The sequence below is a fragment of the Sus scrofa genome, chromosome 2, assembly GCF_054392235.1.
Source record: "Sus scrofa isolate SSC_HxYL_T2T_F1_AM1 chromosome 2, Sscrofa_HxYL_maternal_Yorkshire_Landrace_v2.0, whole genome shotgun sequence".
Classification (NCBI taxonomy): Eukaryota; Metazoa; Chordata; class Mammalia; order Artiodactyla; family Suidae; genus Sus; species Sus scrofa.
In genome coordinates this window covers 8,982,770-9,007,456 of record NC_139384.1, presented here as the reverse complement: position 1 = coordinate 9,007,456, position 24,687 = coordinate 8,982,770, and the positions used below count along the sequence as shown (strand labels likewise).

The window sequence follows — 24,687 nt, the reverse complement described above, 5'->3', positions numbered from 1 at the left end:
GTGGCTCAGTAGGTTAAGGATCTGGCATTGTCACTGCTGTGGCTCGGGGTCAATCTTTCAGTGCTGGGAACTTCTGCACCCTGTGGGTGCAGTAACCAAAGAAAAAAAAAGAAGACACCTTTTTCAAACTTATCACTTAAGCAATTCCAAGGGTTTTAGGAGCTCTGTGCCAGGAATAGGGAAGAAGACCAAATATATAGTTTTTTTTTTTCAAACTTAAATCATGTAATATTTATTTAAAAAGAATAAGAAGAAACTGATTTTCCATTAATAAAAATTGGATATACCTTTCTTTGTGTTTAAAATAGTTTTTTTAAATTGTAAATCACAATGTAACAGTTACCTCTGTTGGTTTCTGACTTTTTATTATAGACAAATCTATTTATTTATTTTATTTTATTTTATTTTATTTATTCTATTTTATTGTCTTTTTGCCTTTTCTAGGGCCACTCCCAAGGCATGTGGAGGTTCCCAGTCTAGGGGTCTAATCAGAGCTGTTGCTGCTGGCCTACGCCACAGCCACAGCAACACCAGATCGGAGCTGTGTCTTTGACCTACACCACCACTCAAGGCAATACCAGATCCTTAACCCACTGAGCAAGGCCAGGGATCGAACCCGCAAGCTCATGGTTCTTAGTCGGATTTGTTAACCGCTGAGCCACGACGGGAACTCCTATTTATTATTTTTAATTCTATTATTATGAACTTTTTTTTTTTTTTTGTCTTTTGTTGTTGTTGTTGTTGTTGTTGCTATTTCTTGGGCCGCTCCTGCGGCATATGGAGGTTCCCAGGCTAGGGGTTGAATCGGAGCTGTAGCCACAGGCCTACGCCAGAGCCACAGCAATGCGGGATCCGAGATCCGAGCCGCGTCTGCAACCTACACCACAGCTCACGGCAACGCCGGATCGTTAACCCACTGAGCAAGGGCAGGGACCGAACCCGCAACCTCATGGTTCCTAGTCGGATTCGTTAACCACTGCGCCACGACGGGAACTCCTGAACTTTTTTTTTTTTTAAGGGCTGCACCTGCAGCATATGGATGTCCCCAGGCCAGGGTCCAACTGAAGCTGTAGCTGTCGGCCTACACCACAGCCACAGCAACAACAGATCTGAGCGGCGTCTACAAGCTACACCACAGCTCACAGTAACGCCGGATCCTTACCCACTGATTGAGGACAGGGATCTAACCAGAGTCCTCATGGATACCAGTCAGATTTGTTACCACTGAGCCACGATGGAAACTCTCTATTATGATCAATTTTAAACATACAAAAGTAGAAGGAAACATATAAAAAGCCACAGTTTATCCATCATCTGGCTTCAACAATCATTAATACATCGCCTGGAGTTCCCCTCCTGGCTCAGCAGAAACGCATCTAAGCATCCATGAGGACTCAGGTTTGATCCCTGGTCTCGCTCAATGTGTTAAGAATCCGCATTGCCCTGAGCTGTGGTGTAGCTAGCAGAGGGGGCTCGGATGTGGGATTGCTGTGGCTGTGGCACACGCAGTTCCATGGCTACAGCTCTGATTCGACCTCTGGCCTGGAAACCTTCATATGCCACGGGTGCAGGCCTAAAAAGACCAAAAAAAAAAAAAAAAAAAAAAAAAAGTCATTGCCAAACTTGTTTCATCTGCACCGCTGCCTTTTTTTTTTTTTCAAATATTCATTTAATTTTAAGACAATTACATTTTAATAATGGCTGTGTTTAAGAATTAGCTTGCAAAATTCCTGAAATAGTAACAGTTGGCTTTTGCAGGGGCTCCAGCACACCACTGTCAGCAGGTAAGTTTGCTCTTGCAGGGAGGCTGGCTTCAAAAAGAGGGAAGGAGAGGGGTCAGGGCTGCTGTGGTCCTGGCCTCCGTTCTCTCCAGATAAGAACAGATAGTTATTATGCTTACTCTGTGAAAGCAGTCTTCAACTGTTTGCTGAATGAATATATTCTGCTAAAGCGCTTTATTTATGACGTCTCTCATTAATTAAATCCACCGTTTGAACTTCTTGTCTAGACCTGGCCTTGCTAATTTGTGAGCGTCCTGTGCTTTTACAGAGGGTGGACTGGACGAAGGGGGAGGAGCTTCGTGGATTTCCCCGCCCACGAAAACGGGGCCCAATCAAGTCCGCAGACGAGACGTGTTCCCGCCCACCTCTCTGGGGCAGGCCCGGAAGCGGGATTGGGGAGGTTGGTGTACTTCCGGTCCTGCCGGGGGTTTTGCTGCTGCTGCTGTCGCTGTTTTAAGCCTGGCTGCTCTCGGCCTGGCTGCTGTCCAGCCTCCTCCGGGAAGATGTTCTACCATGTGAGCAGGGCCCGGGGTGGCGGCAAGGGTAGGGTCGAGAGGAGGAGCGAAGCGGAAGGCCGGGAGTAGGGGGCCGCTTCTTGCCTGGTCTCCATCCCACGTTCTCCGCAGATCTCCCTGGAGCACGAGATCCTGCTGCATCCGCGCTACTTCGGCCCCAACCTTCTTAACACCGTGAAACAAAAGCTCTTCACTGAAGTGGAGGGGACCTGCACCGGCAAGTGAGTGTCCCGCTCTCCGTGCTGCCTGAGCAGTGCGCCCTCGGCGCCCGGTGCCTTCATCCCCTCCTCAACTCCTGAAAGTTTGTGCTGTCTACCCTGGAGAGCCCTCTCACCCACCCAGACGGCCCAGGCAGTCATTTGCTTCCTGCTTCGGGTTCCCATGATGCCCTCTGCGAAGCTGGATAACGGGACTAACTTCCCTCAGCCAAGATTGGTCATTCATTTACTTTACAAACATTTCCAAATCTCCAGCTGTGTGCCAGGCTCTGTGTTGGGCCCTGGGAACAATGCAGTGAGAAAGACAGAAGCGGCCAGCTCGAGCTCATAGTCTCTTTGGATTTTGCTGGTTTTCTTTATCCCCCACGCCCAGGGACCTGTCATGGCACATTGGGCTTCACTAAAAGTGTGTTGAATGAGGGAGTGACCAGGATAAAGCAGATTGAGAGTTAGGGGGAGGAAGGAAGAGCACTGACGTTTGACCGTCTCTTTGCTCTGCACAGAGGGACCTCTCATCTGGTGATGTAGACAAACCAGGATGAGCAGGGCCATGGAGTACTTGGGGCTCCAGCATCAGAGCAACTGGGGGTGTCTTTTGAACATACAGGTTCCTGAGCCTCATGTCATCCTTACAGCATCCCCATATCTCTGGGGACAGGCCTGGGGATATGCATTTCATATATATATATGTATGTTTTTTTTTTTTTTTTCTTCTTTTGCTGCACCCTTGGCATGTGGAAGTACCTGGGCTCAGTAGGTTAAGTATCTGGCATTGTCATTGTTGTGGCGTGGGTTCTATGCTTGGCCTGGGAATTTCTGAATGCCACAGGCCAAATAAATTTTAAAAAGAGATTGAGGTCTCTTGGCTCAAGGACTGCAGCCCTTTTGGACACTTATTGTGAACTTATGAGATCAGCATTTGGCTTTGTAGATGCTGGTCATTGCCCTGTCTTCTCTCTTGATCATTAAGTTCTCTGGGACCAGGAGTGCCATCTACTTGCCCTTTGTGATGCCCTTTAACCCCCAGGCTCGGTGACTCTTGTGGCAGATTTTTTTTTGTCTTTTTTTGGGGGGCTGCACCTGTGTCATAGGAGGTTCGCAGGCTGGGGAGGAATCGGCACTGTAGCGGCTGGCCTATGTCACAGCCACAGCAGCGCCGGATTTGAGCCACATCTGCAACCTACACCACAGCTCACAGCAATGCCGGCGTCCTGAACCCACTGAGTGAGGCCAGGGATTGAACCTGTGTCCTCATGGATACCAGTTAGATTCGTTTCTGCTGAGCCACAACCAGAACTCCTCTTGTGGCAGATGGTTTTAGAGGCTCTTCCACACCTTTCTCTTTCTCATCCTCCCTGCAGGTATGGCTTTGTAATTGCTGTCACCACCATTGACAATATCGGTGCTGGTGTGATCCAGCCAGGCCGAGGCTTTGTCCTTTATCCAGTTAAGTACAAGGCCATCGTTTTCCGGCCCTTTAAAGGGGAGGTCGTGGATGCTGTTGTCACTCAAGTCAACAAGGTAAGTCCATCCACAGGGCAGGTAATGGGAAGTCCTGAGAAAATCTGGGATGGGCCCCAACTCTTACTTGCTAACTCTGTGTCTTTGGCCAAATCACCTCTTTGTGCTTCAGGTGTCCTTACCTGCCAGATGGCATGGGAATCTTGTCCTGCCTCACTCAGGCAGGTGTAAAATGTAAGTCAACATTAAGAGTCAAAAGAGCAGTAGCTTCCATTGATTGAATAGATCCTGTGCACCAGGTGAAGTGCAAAGCCTCACAATGACTGTGAGGCGAGTGCTTTTACCTCCGGACTGAAGCTTGGAGAAGACTGCTGGCCAAGGTCATGTGGCCGACAAGTGTTCAGATTCCAGACAGACAGGTTCGAGGCCTCAGGTGTTGACTACTACACTCTGTTAACATAAAGTGAAAGTTTGAAAAAGGAGAGATGGGGGAAAAAATATAATTGTAATGTATACATGTAAGGATAACCTGACCCCCTTGCTGTACAGTGGGAAAATAAAAAAAAAAAAAAGAAAAAGGAGAGAAAAATGAAAACAAATGCCAAATTTCAGAGTGGTTTCAAAACATGAAGACTATTATTAGGATGCAGATAAAGACGGGATGCTCAGCAGACAATGGGGACAAAAGAAAAAACTAGGTCATTCATTTCCCTTTTAGGTCGGACTCTTCACAGAAATTGGGCCCATGTCCTGCTTCATCTCTCGACATGTAAGTCCAGGCGGGCTAGGTGGGGCTAAGGAGGAGACATTCATTCCTGACCGTCTCTTTCTTTTTTGGGCTGCACCTGGAGCACGTGGAAGTTTCCAGGTCAAGGATTGAATTGGAGCCACAGCTGTGGCAATGCTGGACCCTTAATCCATTGTGCTGGGCTGGGGATTGAACCTGCATCCCAGCAGAGACTTGAGCTGCTGCAGAGATAATCCTGGATCCTTAACCCACTGCACCACAGTGGGAACTCCCCGTGACCATCTCTTGAAGCGTCCTTTTAATGTGCTGACCCAGGAGTTCCCTCATGGCACACAGGGTTATCCAGCGTTATCACTGCTGTGGCTTCAGTTATAGCTGTAGCACAGGTTGGATCTCTGGCCTGGAAACTTCCACATGCTGTGGGCATGGCCAACATAAGGAAATAAATAAAAATAAAGTGCTGGGAGTTCCTGTTGTGGCAAGTGGGTTACGAACCTGACTAGTATCCATGAGGATGTGGGTTTAATCCCTGGCCTCGCTCAGTGGGTTAAGGATCCTGCATTGCCATGAGCTGTGGCGTAGGTTGCAGATGTGGCTCAGAACCCGAGTTGCCGTGGCTCTGGAGTATGTCTGCAGCTCTGTTTCGACGCTTAGCCTGGGAACTTCATATGCCACAGATTCGGCCCTAAAAAGCAAAAAAAAAAAAAAAAAAAGTGCTAACCCAATGTCACCTTCCTTTCAGTCCATCCCATCAGAGATGGAATTTGATCCTAATTCCAACCCACCATGTTACAAGACAATGGATGAGGTGAGTGAGTAGGAGGAAGTCAGTGAGAGGGGCGAGGGAAGGAGCCACTCCAGGGAAGAGTATTTGCTGGGGGACGGGGGCAGGTGGGTCTGAATCTCCCGTCCCTCCTCCCCAGGACATTGTGATTCAGCAGGATGATGAGATTCGCCTGAAGATTGTTGGGACCCGTGTGGACAAGAATGACATCGTGAGTCTCTGGCTCCCCCCCACCCCCCGCCAGTACCAGGCAGAGCTGTTGATTTCTTTCTACCCAGAATTCCTTGGCGTTTTGTGCTCTTCTGCCGGGCAGAAGAGATGGGTGGGCAGAGGCCTGGGGCTAAGGGTTAGAGGACAGTTCCTGCTCACTTTGGCTTCATCTCCTTTTTACTTTTCCTCCTGCAGTTTGCTATTGGCTCCCTGATGGATGATTACTTGGGTGAGTGCCTGCTCATGCATCATGCCACAGTTGTTGCCCTGAGGAGGGTGTGTGGGGGCAGGGGGTGGACTTGGGATTTAATTCTGGAGTCACCGATGAAAGAAACTCTCTGGTTGTCTGCTCGGAAGATCTAGGATGTGCCCCTTGGGATGGGAAGTCCACGGTTAGGGCTGTCCCAAGCTCTGGGTCTAACCAGTGCGCGTTTCCTGTTCTCGCAGGGCTTGTGAGCTGAGCACCAGGCTTTCCTACTTTGTTTGGTCCTTATCGAGGAGGTGTGACTGCCACACTTCCCATGTTGTCCAGAGGCCCAGTCTTGGTGCTGTGGGGGAGGCAAGGTAGGTTCCTTGTCCTCAGAAGACATTGGGTGCTTCTTGTGGCTTAGCAGCCACTCCCGGATTTTTGACTGTATTTCGTAACCATAAAAAGTCCTTGATTCTCATGGAAGTGTCATCTCCTTTCTTTGATAAGAACAAGTCTTTTTTTTTTTTTTCTTTTTTTAAGGGTTGCACCTGTGGCGTATGTAAGGATCTGGTGTTGCCATGAGCTGTGGTGTAGGTTGCAGAGGAGGCTAGGATCTGGCATTGCTGTGGCTGTGGTGTAGGCCAGCGGCTACAGCTCTCATGTGACCCCTAGCCTGGGAACCTCCATATGCTGTGAGTGCAGCCCTAAAAAGACAAAAAAAAAAAAAAGAAAAGGGAGGCTAGAGGGACGAGTCGGAGCTGCAGCTGTTGGCCTACGCCATGTCCACGGCAACACAGGATGGGAGCCGCGTCTGCATCCTGCACCACAGCTCACGGCAACACCTGATCTTTAACCCACTGAGGGTTCAAGGCCAGGGATCAAACCCGCATCCTTCTAGATACCAGTCGGTTCTTAACCTGCTGAGCCACAAAAGGGACTCCTTTTTAAAAAGGCTGAAGGGAGTTCCCCGATGGCCTAGTGGTTAATAGTCATTGCTGTGACTTGAGTTCCATCCCTGGCCCAGAAACTTCTGCATGCCACAAGTGTGGCTAAAAAAAAAACAAAAAAAAAACCTAAAAAAAAAATTAAAACCAAAAAACCTAACAGCTGGAGGGCCAGTTGCTTGCCAGCCCCTCTTTGCTTGGCCTGATGCCTTAACGAGCCTCTATACTAAACTGAACTACAGATGTGAAAGGGCTCATGATCCATTAAGGTAACACAACACAAATACATGAAATGTGGAGGTTAAACAGACATGCTTCCCTCCTTTGCGCTGTGCCTTTGCAATACTCCCTGTCTACCTTGGGATGCCCTTTCCCAACGTATCTGATTGCTGCCTATTCATCTATCAAATCTGAGTCAACTGTTTTTCCCCCCTTTTTTTGCCACTTTCCTTGACTTCTTTGGGAAGCAGAGCTGTGTAGTAGACAGTATGGTATTGCGTTGATAGAGAGTTGGGTTTCGGTCCTAGCTGGGTGACTTTATGTTTCCTCATTGTCAAATGGTCATAGCACCCTCTGTGGACGGTTGCTGCTCATATCGGAGATCATATGTGCAAGTAGCTGGCAAAGAGCCTGGCCCATGATAGGTGCTCAGCTGTTAACTGTAATTATTTGTTGTTCTATGAGGCATATAAAGTCATGATTATCAACTGGGTTGCATTTGGCCTCCAGCGGACATTTGGCAATGACACCTTTGGTTGTCTCAGCTGGGTGGGGGATGCTGTTGGTATCTAGGGGGTCGATTCCAAGGATGCTGCTAACCCATACGAAGACAGGTAGATTCCACGGACAGCCCCCCACACAAATAATCATCTGTCCCCAAATGTCAGTAGTGCCAAGTTCTGGAAAACCTGATATGAAGCATCCAGAATAGTACCTAATACCTGGTAAGGAAAAGGCATTTGAGTGTATTTCCCTTTCCTCTCACCTCACCACTCCTGGGCAGACATAGGCTCTTCCATTCATTCCTCTTTAGTGTGTCACAAAACATTATTTTGTCATTGTCTCCCTTTTCTTTCTTTTTTTTTTTTGTCTTTTTAGGGCTGCACTCACGGCATATGGAGGTTCCCAGGCTAGGGGTCACGTCAGAGCTGTAGCCGCTGGCCTACACCACAGCCACAGCAATGCCAGATCCTAGCCTCCTCTGCAACCTACACCACAGCTCATGGCAACACCAGATCCTTAACCCACTGAGCGAGGCCAGGGATCGAAACTGCATCCTCATAGATACTAGTCAGATTCATTTCTGCTGAGCCATGATGGGAACACCCCCTTTCACTTTTTTATTATATAGAATTTCAGTTATTTTATTGAGGTAATTATAGATTCACATGCATACCTTTCATTTTTGTATCTCTAGCTCACAGCACTGTGCTGGGTTTCCCAGGTATATTGAATCCAGGAAAATTTCTGTGCTGGATTTGCAATGAATTTTCCCACAGAAACAATGTTCAAATTGTGGCCCAACTTCACGACACTGAGTTGATTACACAGGTTGTGAGGCTATTCCCTGGGCCCTAAACACACGTGTCTCAGAGTAAACACCCCAAGTTCTCAAATGGAATCACCATGCATCCGTAAATTATGTCTTGGATATCCCGGAAGTAATACTAAGCCTGAAAGAAAGAGACTGATGGATAGAGAAGCAGCTCATGGAACTGCTGGTGAGGAAGTGGGATGTGACACTGGGAAGGCTGGCACTGCATGGGGAACTGAGTGGGGATGGCCTGGAGCTGGTCTCCAGGACTCTGCTATCTTTTAAGTTTTGGTACCGGTGAAGTCTGAAAGTTACGCCCTCATATAGAGGTCACAGGCTTAAAAGTAACAGGAGGAGTTCCCGTCGTGGCGCAGTGGTTAACGAATCCGACTAGGAACCATGAGGTTGCGGGTTCGATCCCTGCCCTTGCTCAGTGGGTTAACGATCCGGCGTTGCCGTGAGCTGTGGTGTAGCCGTGAGCTGTGGTGTAGGTTGCAGACGCGGCTCAGATCCCGAGTTGCTGTGGCTCTGGCGTAGGCCGGTGGCTACAGCTCCGATTCGACCCCTAGCCTGGGAACCTCCATGTGCCGCGGGAGCGGCCCAAGAAATAGCAACAATAACAACAACAACAACAACAAAAAAAGACAAAAGACAAAAAAAAAAAAGTAACAGGAGTACGTGCCTGGTATCCTATATCCTTTACACCGTTAAAAAAAAAAAAATAATAATTCCAAAACCATCAAGCTCTTCTTGCCAGGCATTGGGTGGCTGGGGAGCGAGTGGGAGCCACCTTTCTCCCATCTGTGGCCATGTGTTCCTCATTACTGCTTTCCTTGGCCCCTGCCTTGATTCAAGCTGGGGGCAAATAGCCCCAAGACAGCTTGGATGCAGCTTCACTGCATCCTCCACCTCCAGGCCTTCCTCTCTATTTAAAATTATTTTTACATTTTATTTTATTTTTCCTTTTTAGGGCCACACCCATGGCATACGGAAGTTCCCAGGCTAGGTGTCAAATCAGAGCTGCAGCTGTCAGCTTATGCCACAGCCACAGCAACACTGGATCTGAGCTGCATCTGTGCACTATGGCGCAGCTTGCGGCAATGCTGGATCATTAATCCAGGGAGTGAGGCCAGGGATGGAACGCGCATTCTCATGGTTACTAGTCGGATTCTTAACTAGCTGAGCCATGATGGGAACTCCCTTCCTCACTTCATTCCGAATAGGACTGGAAGGGACTCCATGGGGTCACATTCTTCTTAAGTGGTGTTGCTATGGCAACTCCCATCCTGTCCATCTGGCTTTCTCGGCTTGGGTCTCAGAGGATCTTTTCTAGAGGCAGCAGCAGCATCTATCTATCCCTGAGAGGGAGGAAGGGCAAGGATGTGTACATTCATGCTCCCCTGCAGAAACCTCTCTATGATAAATACCCCATTGTAAACAGTCCCACCGGAATCAACAAAGGAATTAATCCACGGCCTCTCGATATGTCAGCGAAAGTTCAACTACCAAGTGTAAACCTACATTATCTCCTTTCGTCTGTAACAGCCCTATGTGGTGGGTATTATTACTCCATTTCGTAGATGGGGGGAAATGTAATTAGGTAATTTGCTCAAAAGCAGACTCAGAGAATGAGCCCCTGTCGGTGTGACTCCAAATACCATTCTTCACTAAGCCCACTGCTTTTCAACTGGGAATTGACAAAGTTCGGGAAAGTGTGCGTGTAAAATGGTCAAGAAGTCTGCGAGGTAGGTAAGGGTTTGCATTTGGCTTATTGAACTGAAACGAGGATACGAGATATGGTGTCCTGGAGGCTGGATCTTGCACCAGGTGTTTGCCCCAATCAGAAGACCCTTCTGCCTGCAAAGAATATCTACCAAGAGCCCCATCCATCCTTCGGGAAGGGGAAGTAGCAAGGTTTGTTTGACAGGTAAGTTGAGCCCCATCAAGCCGGAAGGAAAACTAAGGCAGGCGCCAGGGTCTAAAGCCTCAAAGCATTCGCATAAATACAAATGCTCGGAAACTCAGGCGCAGACAAGGGAATGGGGACGTTTTCCTTGAGAACACGCTTGGTAAAACGCACACCCCTCGAAACTCCCATTAGCTGTTGCTTTAAGAAGCGCTACTCTTCAGTGTCACGTGACCCCTGGCGCCCAGAGTCTTTACCACAGCCATCACAGCGGCCAATCGCGTGGCGGGAAGCCTCTCGGAGGGCGGGAACTTCTCGAAGCGCTCGTGGATTGGCTGTGTTCGGGGAGGGCGGGGCCTGGGTTCCGAGCGAGGGAATTAGTGAGACCAGGGTGAGTCGGGGCCGCAGCCACTGCCAGTGTCGTCTCGATATCCGCTTTCGCCCGTGCCGAAGCCCTCAGGTGAGCAGGCCTTCTGAACTCGGTCCCCCCGCGGTCCGCGCGCTCACCGGCCTGGAAGCCCGCTCCACTGGGGGCCCGCCCCCTTCATTGACCACGTGACCCAAGTTCGGTAACCTCTGACCTCCTCCTCCCTACCCCACCACCTCTAGACCAGGGATTCGGCGAGAGTGGGTGGGAGGATGCGCATTTCGGACACCGGTGGAGGTCAGTTCCCACGCCTCTTTACCAGTGTGTCCAGTGGCTGAGGATGTGGAGGAGAGGAGGATGAGGAGCGGGAGACCTAGGTCAGAGCCCAGACTTTGTGGGTTATAATGTGGGCGTATAATAAGGAAACTCCCGTAGCGCCTTCCGGGGGCATTCTTGCTCCCATTTTACAGATGGAGAAAGAGACTTTACAGTTATCCATTGGCGGGTCTGCAACGCCAAGGCTCCGGGCTGGGAATCCAGGCCTTGTTCCCACACAGCCCGCTGCTCCTCATGATTAATAACGAGAGTTGAGTTCCTGCTCTCTATCCATGATCTTGGGAAAATCATGTAACTTTTAACCTGAGTTTTGATTTCCTTGGCTGTAAAATAGACAGTACTTATGTAATACCTATCTCATTGTTAATGTGGACGAAATGAGGTGTAAGCCATATAAAACACTTAGCTCAATGTCTCAGGCATAGTATGTGCTTAGAAAAAAATCGCTGTTCTTCATTTTTTTCAGCAAGTGTTTATTGAGGGCGTGTTATGTGCTGACACCGTGCCTGACGCTGGGGATGCAAAGGTGAGCCAACAGGCATGATTTTTGCCATTATGGAACTTACCATCCAGTGGGGAGATAGATGTTAATCAAAAAATTATGCAAATATATAATTACAAACTGATAACTGCTTTTGAAGGCAAGGTACCAGCACATTGTGTGGGTCTGAGAAGACTTCCCTGGGCAAGTGACATTTGAACTGAGATCACTGGACAAACATTGCAGGGTAGAGGAGGAAAGTGTTTCAAGGAGCAGAAACAGTTTTTGTCCTGGCTCAGCAGGTTAAGAAGGATCTGGATAGGGTTCAATCCTTGGCCTTGGTCAGTGGGTTAAGGATCCGGCATTGCCGTGAGCTGTGGTGTGGGTTGCAGACATGGCTCAGATCTGGTGTTGCTGTAGTTGTGGTGTAGGCTGGCAGCTGAAGCTCTGGTTCAGCCCCTAGCCTGGGAACTTCCATATGCCACAGGTGCAGCCCTAAAAAGCAAAACAGAAACAAAAAAGGAGAGGAAACAGAATGTATGAATGTCCTGAAATAAGGTGTTTTTGAGGAAATGGAAAGAGGCCAAGGGAATGCAGAACACGTGAGAGACTGGAAAGAGATGTCTGCACACGTAGGTGCATGTGGGGCCTTGGAGCCATGGTGCAGGTTTATTTTTATTCCAAAGGCAATGGGGAGTCATTGGGAGAAATGCTGTGGAGAGGCCAAATAGGGTGCCTGCTGGATTTAGGGACCTGGAGGTCACTGGTGACCCAGGGAGCTCTGCTGGAGAAGAGTGGTGGGGCAGCGCCCAGGAGGGTGACCGTGAAACTAGGCCTTGCTGCCTGTGGTGCTGGTGTCTGACTTTGGCCCATGAGGGCCAGCCTTCTGGTTGTGCTGTGTATGTGTGGCTGGAGTCGGTCAGCAGCTGCTGTTTTTGTTGGGTTCTTATTCTGCCATATCCTGTGAACGGAAGAGCAGGTTCCTGCTTTCAGGCCTTGAAGCCAAACTGGGGAAGACCAGACACATGGGCAAAAAGCCCAGCGACTAAAAGCCTGATGGTCTCAGATGGCATATGGGACAGGAAGACCTCAAAGGAGAGACTGGATTTGCCTTGGGAAAGATGAGGGGTGGGTGCTTGGTGGAGAGAGGGAGACAGATCAGCCCGAGCACTGGCGGTGGGGTACGAGGTAGGCTGGGAGACACGAGGCTGGCCTTACTGGGAGGGAGGATCAGTTTGAACAGCTCTGAGGAGTTGGGACCAAACACAGAATGTCAAGCCAGGGAGTTGAGACTTTGCTTTTATGAGTTGTGGAGAAGTACTGAAGACTTTTTTTATTTTTTGCTTTTTAGGGCTGCACCTGTAGCATGCAGAAGTTCCCAGGCTAGGAGTCAAATTGGAACTGCAGCTGCCGGCCTACACCACAGCCACAGCAACACCAGATCTGAGCCGAGTCTGCAACCTACACTGCAGGGATTAAACTTGTGTCCTCATGGATACTAGTCAGGTTTGTAACCTGCTGAGCCACAGTGGGAACTCCCCGGCTGTGCGGATTTGGGACCTAACACAGAATGTCAAGCCAGGGAGTTGAGGCTTTCCTTTTATGAGTTGTGGAGAAGTATTGAAGACTTTTGAGCAAGGGACTGTCAGGGTAAAATCTTGTTTTCATCAGTGTTTAGTACGTAGTGGTTATAGCAAGCATCAGAAAGAAGAAAACATGGGAGTCCCTGCTATGGCTCAGTGGATTAAGAATCCGACTAGTATCCATGGGGACGTGGGTTTGATCCCTAGCCTTGCTCAGTGGGTTATGGATCCAGTGTTGTCATGACCTGTAGTGTAGGTCGCAGACACGGCTTTGATCCAGCATCTCTGTGGCTGCGGTGTAGGCCGGCAGCTGCAACCCCCAGTTCAACCCCTGGCCTGGGAACTTCCATATGCCATGGGTATGGCCCTAAAAAGCAAAAAAAAAAAAAAAAAAAAAAAGGAGAAGGAAACATGGCATTTTTGTTTGTAATTAATGATGGTGACATTTTTCCATTTGTGTAGTGTTCTGGCTCCTGAATGTCATATCTTATTATCTCATTTCATGAATTAGGGAGGGCAGGGCTTATTGCCACTGTTATACCAGGACCCAGACTGACGAAGGTATCAGCCAGATTCATGGAGGAAGTGGTGGAGCAGGGCTGGGTCCCAGTTCTGTGAACCCCAAGGCCAGGTACTTTCTCGGGCATCACTGTTGTCGGTCTCCAGGCCCAGCTCAAGTCTGTTTATTGCTGTGAGCCTCAGTGCCCACAGCCGGATGCTCAGAGGCTTTGTGGCTCCCGGTTCGGGATTCTGGAGCCAGAGCAGCAAGATTGGTGTAAAGGACTTTGAGTCAGGCTCCTGGGCTCTGAGGGAGACTGGCTGGCTGGTCAAACTCTCCTCCCAACTCCCAGCTCCATCGGGGCCATGTCGGAGCGAGAAGAGCGGCGGTTTGTGGAGATCCCTCGGGAGTCCGTCCGGCTCATGGCGGAGAGCACAGGCCTGGAGTTGAGCGATGAGGTGGCGGCCCTGCTGGCAGAGGACGTGTGCTACCGTCTCAGGGAGGCCACCCAGGTACACTCTCCTGCCTCCCAGTACCCCCAACTCTCCTTGTCCCTTCCTTTGACTGCCCCCTCCCAGAGGGGTCATTCAACACGTATACATCAGGCACTCACTCCTTGCTTTGAGGGACTGCAGTGGAGGTGGTCCCTGCCCTTTCCCGAGCCCCCTCTAGCCAGCTGGGCTTCCAGCGAACAAAGTGCCTGCCGGGCATCATCTCGTGGGTTCCTCACTGCAGCCCCGCTGGGCCGGCCAAGTAGGTTCAGAGTCACATCCTACATGGGAGAAACTGAGTCCGAGAGGGAATGTGACATTGGGAGTTGTTTGTCCCCTACTCCCTGTCCCCTGACTCTGTTCCTCTCCTCCCAGAATAGCTCTCAGTTCATGAAACACACCAAGCGGCGGAAGCTGACCGTCGAGGATTTCAACAGGGCCCTCAGGTGGAGCAGTGTGGAGGTGAGTGGGGTGCAGGCTGCACGGGCAGGGCCCAGCCCCAAGGCCCAAGAGTTCAGAGAGAGGGGGTGGCCATGGAGGCCAGGATATTAGGGGAGGCTTTTTGCCTTTTCCAGGGCTGCACCTGCTGCATATGGAGGTTCCCAGGCTAGGGGTCCAATTGGAGCTGTTGCCGCCGGCCTACGCCAGAGCCACAGCAATGCCAGATCTGAGCCGTGTCTGTGACCTACACCACAGCTCACAGCAACGCCGGATCCTTAACCCACTGAGCAAGGCCAGGGATAGAACCCACAACCTCATGGTTCCTAGTTGGATTTGTTAACCACTAAGCCACAATGGGAACTCCTAGGGGAGGCTTCTTGAAAGAGACGGGACTTGAGCTGAGCCTTAACGGGAGGCTCAGGTTAGATTCAGACTAGCTTGCTATGGCGCAGGTTTGATCCCTGGCCCAGGAACTTCCACATGATATAGGTGTGGCCAAAAAAATTAAAAAAAAAAATGAGGGCGTTCTGGGTGAGGGAGAAACCCGAGCACACGTGTGGGTGGAGAATGTCCTGTGTGGTTGTTCTGAGGCAGGGGGTCCAGGGAAGAAGGTCACATTTAGAGGAGAGGAGTATTTTTTTCTTTATTTTCCTTTTTTTTTTTTTTTTTTTTTTTTTTTTGTCTTTTTAGGGCTGTACTCTCTGTATATGGAGGTTCCCAGGCTAGGGGTCGAATCATAGCTGCAGCTGCTGACCTACACCACAGCCACAGCAACGCCAGATCCAAACTGCCTCTTCGACCTACACCACAGCTCACGGCAATGCCAGATCCTTAACCAATGGACTGAGGCCAGGGATCAAATCTGCGTCCTCATGGATACTAGTCGGGTTCATTACCGCTGAGCCACGATGGCAACTGCCAGTAGAGAAGTATTTTCAAAGTTGGGCAGGTGTGAGGAGGACCAGCAGCCTGGGGGTTGGGGCTCAGAGTCCCCACAGATCAGTGAGGAGGGACCGTATTCTACTCCTTGACTCAGCGAGCTCTGGAGCGCTGCCCCAGCCAAGGTCCCAGTGACAGGCCGGGAGCCCCGGGCAGCCCCCTCTTCTCGGGACCTATGGACTTGCTGCAAACAACGGCTCTGGGCCCGGGTCCCTGGGCTCAGGCTGCTCCCACCCCTCTCTTCCTCAGGCTGTGTGTGGCTACGGATCCCAGGAGGCCCTGCCCCTGCGCCCCGCCAGAGAGGGCGAGCTCTACTTCCCTGAGGACCGAGAGGTGAACCTGGTGGATCTGGCCTTGGCCACCAACATCCCCAAAGGCTGTGCCGAGACGGCTGTGAGAGGTGACTGCCCGGGGATGGGGGTGGGAGCTGGGTTGTCAGGAGAGGTGATGGACTGGCTGGTGGAGGGGGCAGAACCCCAGGCTGACCCATCTCTCTGCTCTGCTTCTAGTCCATGTCTCCTACCTGGATGGCAAAGGGAACCTGGCCCCTCAAGGATCAGGTGAGGGGAGTGTGGGGAATGGGCCCTCTGCTTGGACCTTCCTCCCTCAGGAGCTGAGGGTGCTGCCTCCACACCTCGGAGTCTTCATCTGATGACTCTTTGCCGGTGCCCGATGGTGCCTGTCCCGAGTGGGCACTGGTCCCTGCCCCGGGGGCCTCGGATGTGGAGATGGGATCCCAGGCCTGTAACCAGTCATGATGCCGTGTCAGACGCTAGCCTGGGCAGCAAGCTGGGGTCCGGGAGGTGTCACACTTCCAGGGTTGCCTGAGCTTCACAGAGCCTGAGGCTTATGACCTTGGAACCTGGGGACTAAGCAGGAGTCCGCTGGGCGGAGGATAGGTGGGAGGCAGCTTCGCGAGCAGCAGTGTGGAGCGCTTGCAAGGACAGGGCCGAGCAGGCTGCTCAGAGGGGCGGCTCGTGCTCTAGGAGTCCTGTCTGAACAGGCTCCCTGCGGGGGTGGTGGGGATGGTGGCTGTTGAGGGGCAGGAGGGGAGGCCTGGTGAGGGCGGGGCTCTCCACCCTGCCCACCCCCTGCCCACCCTCTTGCAGTGCCCAGTGCTGTGTCCTCGCTGACCGATGACCTTCTCAAGTACTATCAGCAAGTGACTCGGGCTGTGCTGGGGGATGATCCACAGCTGATGAAGGTGCGTGAGTGGATGGGCACACAGTCCAGCTTGCGAATCCCGTGGGATCCCTCGAGATGCCTGCTTCCGGTCCTCTGCAGGCTGACTGAGGAGGTGGGCAGAAGCTGCTCTGCGAGCACGAGCCCGGCACGGTTGCCGAGGCTGGGCCTCCTCTTACGCTGACTCCCCTTCCTGCTCTGGTTCCTTAGGGGATGGGCAGCTCAGCCAGGGCCCTGTCGGGGGCTCAGGTGGTCCGTCTCCCCACATCCTAATCCCGAGCCCACCCTGGGGCTGTTATGGACCTGGGGCCACGTGGGGCATCCACGTTGCAGCTTTTATTTGCCTGGACCTGAGAGGGAAAGGAGAAGAGGAAGTAGCGGGAGGCAGGTGAGGGTGCCCAGATGGGCTTCGGACCAGGCCTGCTGCTTTAGCCTCTTGGGCTGTGCCGGGCCCGCTGGACAGTGTCCGTGTCAGGTCTCTTTGTCTGCTGTCAGCTGAGGGCTAGTTTGGTGGTCTGCTCGACCACGTGGCGTCTCTTTTTGAGGGTTTTACATCTTCCCATCCTCACGTATATGGCTGTTGCTTTTACTTCCCTTGCAAAGCTAGGAATGTTGCTACCGTATGTTCCCACCATAGAAACTCGGCTGCTGATCCCCAGACAGTGCAGGTGGCCTGACACAGGGGCCTGGAAGCCAAGCTCCTTCCTCACCAGCCCTTGTCTGCTTTCCCAAAACCTGAACTTGGGATCTTTTTGTTGTTGTTGTTTTAGTCTTTATAGGGCTGCACCTACAGCAGATGGAGGTTCCCAGGCTAGGGGTCGAATCAGAGCTGTAACCCCACAGCCATAGCAATGTCAGATCCAAGCCGCAACTGCGATCAACACCACAGCTCACGGCAATGCCAGATTCTTTTGGCCATTTCTTGGGCTGCTCCCGCGCATATGGAGGTTCCCAGGTTAGGGGTCGAATCGGAGCTGTAGCCACCGGCCTACGCAGGGGCCACAGCAATGCGGGATCTGAGCTGCATCTGCAACCTACACCACAGCTCACAGCAATGCCGGATCCTTAACCCACTGAGCAAGACCAGGGATCGAACCCACAACCTCATGGTTCCTAGTAGGATTCGTTAACCACTGCGCCACAATGGGAACTCCAGCAATGCCAGATTCTTATCCTGTGAGTGAGGCCAGGGATTGAACCTGTGTCCTCAGGAATACTAGTCATATTCGTTTCCACTGAGCCATGACGGGAACTCTGGGATCTTTTTTTTTTTATTATTATTTTTTTTAAATGACCACACCTGTGGCCCATGGAAGTTCCTGGGCCAGGGATTGAATCCAGGCTGCAGTTTATGTCACAGCTGCGGCAATGCCAGAGCCTTTAACCCGCTGCACCTGGCTGGGGAGCAACCCCACGCTTCCACAGTGACCCAAGCTACTGCAGTCTGATTCTTAACCCACTGCACCACAGTGGGAACTTCATGAACTTGGGATCTTTCTCCAGAGAAGTTGGAGGGCACAGCGGATGGAGGTTCAGGGCCAAGATGGTTTACTCATTTACCTACTCTGGTTTTTTGCTTCTAAGAGTAACATCGAGGAGTTCCCATCGTGGCTCAGCAGAAATGAATCTGACTAGTATCCGTGAGGATGCAGGTTTGATCCATGGCCTCGCTTGGCGCCGTGAGGTGTGGTGTAGGTCGCAGACACGGTGCGGATCTGGTGTTGCTCTGGCTGTGGCGTAGGCCAGTGGCTGCAGCTCCAATTCAACCCCTAGCCTGGGAACCTCCATATGCCACAGGTGTGGCCATAAAAAGACAAAAAAAAGTAATATCAGCATGGAGTTCCCACTGTGGCACAGTGGATTGAGTCCGACTATAGGAGTTCCTGTCGTGGTGCAGCGGAAACGAATCCGACTAGGAACCACAAGGTTGTGGGTTCGATCCCTGGCTTTGCTCAGTGGGTTAAGGATCTGGCGTTGCTCTGAGCTGTGGTGTAGGTCACAGACGCGGCTCGGATCCCAAGCTGATTGGCTCTGGCATAGGCCGGCAGCTGTAGCTCTGATTCGACCCCTAGCCTGGGAACCTCCATATGCTGCGAGTGCAGCCCTGAAAAGACAAAAGGACAAAAAAAAAAAAAAAAAAAGAATCCGACTGTAGCAGCTCAGGTTGCTGCAGAGGCCTGTCTTTGATCCTCAACCTGGCAATGGGTTAAAGGATCTGGCATTGCTGCAGCTGTGGCTCAGATTCAATCCATAGCCCTGGGAATTTGCATATGCTGCAGGTGTGGCCATTAAAAAAAAGTAATATGGGCATATGTTTATTATAGAAGTACTGTAATATATTAAACATACAAAGTAGGAAGTAAAATTCTGTAGAACCATCTACTCTTATTTTCTGTGTATAAACTGTAGTTTACTATCAGCCAAAGTGGTATTGTATTAACATCTGGTTTTTGAATAACTGCTTCTCTCAGTTAAAAATATGTTGGGCATTTAGGTTGTATTCATTCTTATCACAGGTAGTGCGGTGCATGGGTATGTGTGTAAGTGGCTATCTTTTATAGTGGGTTAAATTTGTAGAATTACTGAGTCAAAGAGTATGAACATTTAAAATGTTGTATATAAGTGCTAAGTTTGGTCTTTTAAAAAGTCAGTTTATGGAGTTCCCGTTGTGTGGCTCCAGGGGTTCATGAACCATGCCTATCCATGAGGCACGGGCTTGATCCCTGGCCTTGCTCAGTGGGTTAAGAATCTGGCGTTGCCTGTGGCTGGGATGTAGGCCAGCAGCTACAGCTCTGATTCCACCCCTAGCCTGGGAACTTCCATATGCCATGGGAAGAAAAAAAAAAAAAAAAAGATCTGTTTATACCTGGGGCTAGTAGATGCAGTGCAGTGTGGTCCCTTCCTTTCCAGATTGCTCTACAGGACCTTCAGACTAACTCCAAGATTGCAGCCCTCCTGCCTTACTTTGTTTATGTGGTCAGCGGGGTAAGTGACCAGGCTGGGGCAGGGGAGGATGTTTTGTGGGGAGGAGATGCTGCAGCAGCCCGCAGGGCTCACAGCAGGTGTCATCAGAACATCGCCCTCGTGTCCCCCTACGCGCCCCTCTTCTACCAACAGGTGAAGTCTGTGAGCCACGACCTGGAGCAGCTGCACCGGCTCTTGCAAGTGGCACGGAGCCTGGTTCGGAACCCACACCTCTGCCTGGGGCCCTATGTTCGCTCCCTGGTGGGCAGTGTCCTCTACTGTGTCCTGGAGCCCCTGGCCGCCTCCATCAACCCCCTGAATGACCACTGGACTCTGCGTGATGGTGCTGCTCTCCTGCTCAGCCACATCTTCTGGTAGCCATTGGCTTCGCACTGATCAAAGGGTGGGGTCGCTGTAGAGCTGAGTGGGTTGGGGTAGAAGATGGGGTGAAACTTCTCGCTTTGAGGCCATGTGTTGAGAGGTTGGGAGCCTCTTGAGCCTCTTCACTTCAAGCTTCCCAGTTGGTGTGCTGTGACAGACACACTGGGATTCTGCACCTGGGTGCCACATGTGCCAGGGGTTTGGTCTGTCGGCCCTCAGGTCCTGGGCCGGTCACCCAGCTGCCTTGTTCACGTACCCCAGCGAGCCAGGCAGGTGCTGTTTTCTTGGTGTGCTGGGACTTGAGTCCAGGGGGCAGCGCCGTGCCTCACTCCGCTAACTGAATGTTGCTCCTACAGGACTCATGGGGACCTTGTAAGTGGGCTCTATCAGCAGATCCTACTCTCCCTGCAGAAAGTCTTGGCGGACCCTGTGAGGCCTCTCTGCTCTCACTACGGGGCTGTGGTGGGGCTGCATGCTCTCGGCTGGAAGGTGAGGATCCTGGCCTTTTTCACCTAAGAGTTCTCATTGTAGTTAAATAGTGTTTGTGTGTCTTTTATCATAAAAGTGGTATATGCTTGTTGCTGCTGTTTACCGAGTTCTTGCCTTGGGCCAGGCTCAGTGATTCCCTGACTTGCCACATGTAAATATCTTATCTTTCAAAAGTCTTGCATGGCAGATATTAATATACCCCCATTTCATATATTCTCATCCATTCTTTTTTGTCATGTCAAGGAATCAGCCTTCAATTCCTCTTATATGGAGTATTTTTTTTTTTTTTTGTCTTTTTAGGGCCACACGCATGGCATATGGAGGTTCCCAGGCTATGGGTCCAGTCAGAGCTGTAGCCATCAGTCTACGCCAGAGCCACAGCAACACCAGATCCAAGCCATGTCTTTGACCTACACCAGAGCTTATGGCAACGCTGGATCCTTAATTCACTGAGTGAGGCCAGGGATTGAACCCACAACCTCATGGTTCCTAGTCGGATTCGTTTCCACTGCGCCACGGTGGGAACTCCCCTATGGGGTATTTTAAACATGGGTAGATATTGAGCTTTGCCAGATACCTTTTTAGCATCTGTGGAGCCTATCAAATGAGTATGTAGTTTAGTTCTGTTTACATGACAGGCTATATGAATGGATTTTTCTGCTGAAACACTCTTACTTTCCTGGAATAAATTCTTACTGCTGCTATTGAGATTTTTAATGGAATTATATGGAACCTATTAGGTCAGTTTTGGAGAAAATTAACATCATTAATGGCATTAAGTCTTCATATCTTTCCACTTTTTTGGGTCTTTCACTGTTTTTCAGGATCCTTTCATAATTTTCCCTGAAGAGAACCTACAAATATTTTATTGATTTATTCCTAGGTTTTTGCTTCTTTGATTATGTTGTAATGGTATCTTTTTTTCATGGTATTAACTTCTTACTGGTGTGTGAAAACACAATTGACTTGTGTATTCATTCAGCTGCTGTATTATTTTAAACTGTGGGGTTGTTGTTTTTTGTTTGTTTGTCTTTTTAGGGCCAGACCCACATCACATGGAGGTTCCCAGGCTAGGGGTTGAATTGCAACTGTAGCCGCCAACCTACGCCACAGCCACACCAGATCCCAGCCATGTCTGCAACCTACACCGCAACTGAAGGCAACACTGGATCCTTAGCCCACTGAGGGAGGCCAGGGATTGAACTTGCATCCTCATAGATCCTGGTCAGGTTCGTTAACTGCTGAGGCACAAAGGGAACTCCTTGTGTTATATTTTTAACTACTACAGTTATAGAATTACATGAGTTTTCATATTTCTTGAGTCAGCATAAAGTTTCCTGGTTCCTAGGAAAGGTTTTCCTAGGAACCTAGGAACCTGTCAATTTTGTCCAAAATTTCAAATCCTGGGAGTTCCTGTTGTGGCTCAGTGGTAACAAACCCACTAGTATCCATGAGGATGCCAGTTTGATTGCTGGCCTTGCTTAGTGGGTTAAGGATCCGGTGTTGCCATGAGCTGTGGTGTAGGTTGCAGACGCAGCTCGGATCCGGTGTGGCTGTGGCTGTGGCATAGGCTGGCAGCTGCATCTCCAGTTTGACCCCTAGCCTGCCATGTGCCATAGATGCGGCCCTAAAAAAAACAGAAAAAAAAAAATGTTTCAGGGAGTTCCCGTCGTGGCGCAGTGGTTAATGAATCCGACTAGGAACCATGAGGTTGCAGGTTCGGTCCCTGCCCTTGCTTAGTGGGTTAACGATCCGGCGTTGCCATGAGCTGTGGTGTAGGTTGCAGATGAGGCTTGGGTCCCGAGTTGCTGTGGCTCTGGCGTAGGCTGGCAGCTACAGCTCCAATTCGACCCCTAGCCTGGGAACCTCCATATGCTGCAGGAGCGGCCCAAGAAATAGCAAAAAGACAAAAAAGAAAAAAAAAAGAAAAAAAAAAAGTTTCAAATCCTTGGTCTGTGGCTAACCAAATAACTTATCCATTCAAGCCCATCACAAATGTCACCTGCTCTGTGAAGTCTTAATTGCTTCCCCCCAAAATATTCACAAGACTTAAAATTATATAATCAGAGTCCAGGAGTCTGATCAGTAGTTTGTTTTCATGCAGGTGGTTTGAACTGAGTTCCAGGTTACATCTAAGTCAGGACAATAGTTGACTGTAGGGTGTAGCAGCTGGCGAGCTAAATTTCTCTGTTAGCAGCAGGCATTACTTATACCCTCTTAGCCCTTGGCTCGTATGTCACTGACAGTGAGGTCACTTCACATTGTCTGTCTGTCCTTGTACCAGATCTTATTCCTAGGGCTTAACTAAGGCTTGGGCATTCAGGAGGTTCGAAGTAAATTTTGGTTGAATATGCCAAATGGGGAATTTAGAAGGATTGAGCCCTGCTCAGTACCAGAGATAAAAGTAGGTCTTTGGAGTTCCTGTCATGGCACAGCAGATACTAATCCAACTAGGAACCGTGAGGTTACGGGTTCGATCCCTGGCCTCACTCAGTGGGTTAAGAATCTGGTGTTGCCGTGAGTCGTGTGGGTCGAAGACGTGGCTGGGATCTCGGATTGCTGTGGCTGTGGTATAGGCTGGTGGCTGCAGCTCTGATTAGACTCCTAGTCTGGGAACCTCCATGTGTCGTGGGGTGCGGCCCTAAAAAGCCAAAAAAAAAAAAAAAAAGTAGGTCTTTTAGGACTTCCCATGTAGCTCAGCAGGTTAAATATCCAGTGTTGTCACTGCAGTGGCTGAGGTTGCTGCTGTGGCGAGGGTTCAATTCCTGGCTCTGGGAACTTCAGCATGCCATGAGTGTGGCAGAAAAAAAGAAAAAGGTAGATCTTTCAGGGGAAATGGCTCTTAAGAGGCAAAAAATAAAAACGAGGCCCTCACCACATTCTTTTCTCCCTTCCAGGCTGTAGAGCGAGTCCTGTACCCTCACCTTTCCACTTACTGGACAAATCTGCAGGCTGTGCTAGATGATTATTCGGTATCTAATGCCCAGGTTAAAGCAGATGGGCACAAAGTCTATGGAGCCATTCTGGTGAGTGCCAGTCCCTTCCAGCCTCTCCCTGCATAAGCTCAGCAGTTCTGCTGGCTTTTTTGTAATACTTGATTACTTGATGGGCCCAGGTTCATCCTAGTCTCTCTGGGTTTTTGTTTTTGTTTTTGTTTTTTTTTTTTTTTTTTTTTTGGTTTTTTTTTTAGGGTCGCACCTTTGGCATATGGAAGTTCCCAGGCTAGGGGCTGCAGCTTCCAGCCTATGCCACAGCCACAGCAATGCTGGATCCGAGTGGCATCTGTGACCAAAATCCTTAACCCACCGAGCGAGGCCAAGGATCAAATCGAAATCCTCGTAGTTACTAGTCTGGTTTGTAACGCGCTGAGCCACAACGGTCTCACCTGCTCTTACAGGTGGCAGTGGAGCGACTGCTGAAGATGAAGGCCCAGGCAGCAGAGCCCAACAAGGGTGGGCCAGGCACCAGGGGGTGCCGGCGCTCGGACGACCTGCCCTGGGACAGTCTTCTCCTGCAGGAGTCTCCTTCCGGGGGCAGCGCAGAGCCAGGCTTTGGGTCTGGTCTCCCACTGCCGCCTGGAGGCGCGGGGCCGGAGGATCCTTCCCCTTCGGTGACCCTGGCGGACATCTACCGGGAGCTCTATGCCTTCTTCGGTGACAGCTTGGCCACCCGCTTTGGCACGGGTCAGGCCGCGCCCACGGCCCCGCGGCCACCCGGAGACAAGAAGGAGCCGGCGGCAGCCCCGGACTCGGTGCGTAAGATGCCGCAGCTGACGGCCAATGCCATGGTTAGCCCGCAGGGCGACGAGAGCCCCCGGGGTAGCGGCCCCGCATCAGCCTCTGCCCCTGCCGCCGCTGAGAGCAGGCCGCTGCCGCGCGTGCACCGGGCGCGGGGAGCGCCCCGACAGCAGGGCCCGGGGACCGGCACCCGGGACGTCTTCCAGAAGAGCCGTTTCGCCCCGCGTGGCGCTCCTCACTTCCGTTTCATCATCGCTGGGCGGCAGGCCGGGAGGCGATGCCGCGGGCGCCTCTTCCAGACCGCCTTCCCCGCGCCCTATGGGCCCAGCCCGGCCTCCCGCTACGTGCAGAAGCTGCCCATGATCGGCCGCACCAGCCGCCCTGCCCGCCGGTGGGCGCTCTCGGACTACTCCTTGTACCTGCCGCTTTGAGGCGGCGCTCGACCTCCCCTCTGTGAATAAATCCCGCGCCCGGAAGTGACGTCTCCGCGCTCGTGGGTCGCGCCG

General features: G+C 51.0%; 2 protein-coding genes and 1 long non-coding RNA gene across 9 annotated transcripts; 2 read left to right on the top strand and 1 right to left on the bottom strand.

Annotated features, from left to right (window-relative positions):
* The first annotated feature begins 2,189 nt into the window (after window positions 1–2,189).
* On the top strand, window positions 2,190–6,385 carry POLR2G (RNA polymerase II subunit G). Its single transcript, XM_013994203.3, has 8 exons — window positions 2,190–2,296; window positions 2,408–2,517; window positions 3,876–4,035; window positions 4,694–4,744; window positions 5,466–5,531; window positions 5,647–5,718; window positions 5,913–5,946; window positions 6,165–6,385. Exons 1-8 carry the CDS (start codon window positions 2,285–2,287, stop codon window positions 6,176–6,178), a joined length of 519 nt encoding a protein of 172 aa, XP_013849657.1. The 5' UTR covers window positions 2,190–2,284; the 3' UTR covers window positions 6,179–6,385.
* Window positions 6,386–10,648: 4,263 nt separating this feature from the next.
* On the top strand, window positions 10,649–24,657 carry TAF6L (TATA-box binding protein associated factor 6 like). Of its 7 annotated transcripts, none has more exons than XM_085010868.1 (12): window positions 10,649–10,751; window positions 11,461–11,520; window positions 13,910–14,069; window positions 14,424–14,510; window positions 15,678–15,828; window positions 15,938–15,988; window positions 16,538–16,632; window positions 19,521–19,595; window positions 19,728–19,948; window positions 20,312–20,444; window positions 23,342–23,470; window positions 23,842–24,657. In XM_085010868.1, exons 2-12 carry the CDS (start codon window positions 11,513–11,515, stop codon window positions 24,610–24,612), a joined length of 1,881 nt encoding a protein of 626 aa, XP_084866994.1. In that variant the 5' UTR covers window positions 10,649–10,751; window positions 11,461–11,512; the 3' UTR covers window positions 24,613–24,657. The 7 variants fall into 7 exon arrangements, with proteins under 7 accessions (XP_084866994.1, XP_084866991.1, XP_084866995.1 ...); XM_085010865.1 differs by having other exon boundaries at window positions 16,538–16,725; XM_085010869.1 differs by having other exon boundaries at window positions 11,461–11,925; window positions 13,382–14,069.
* Window positions 14,605–24,647, bottom strand: LOC146405077 (uncharacterized). Its single transcript, XR_014836903.1, has 2 exons — window positions 23,830–24,647; window positions 14,605–16,960 (listed from the first exon to the last, which is right to left on the bottom strand). It is a non-coding gene; the product is annotated as an uncharacterized LOC146405077 (long non-coding RNA).
* Window positions 24,658–24,687: the final 30 nt, after the last annotated feature.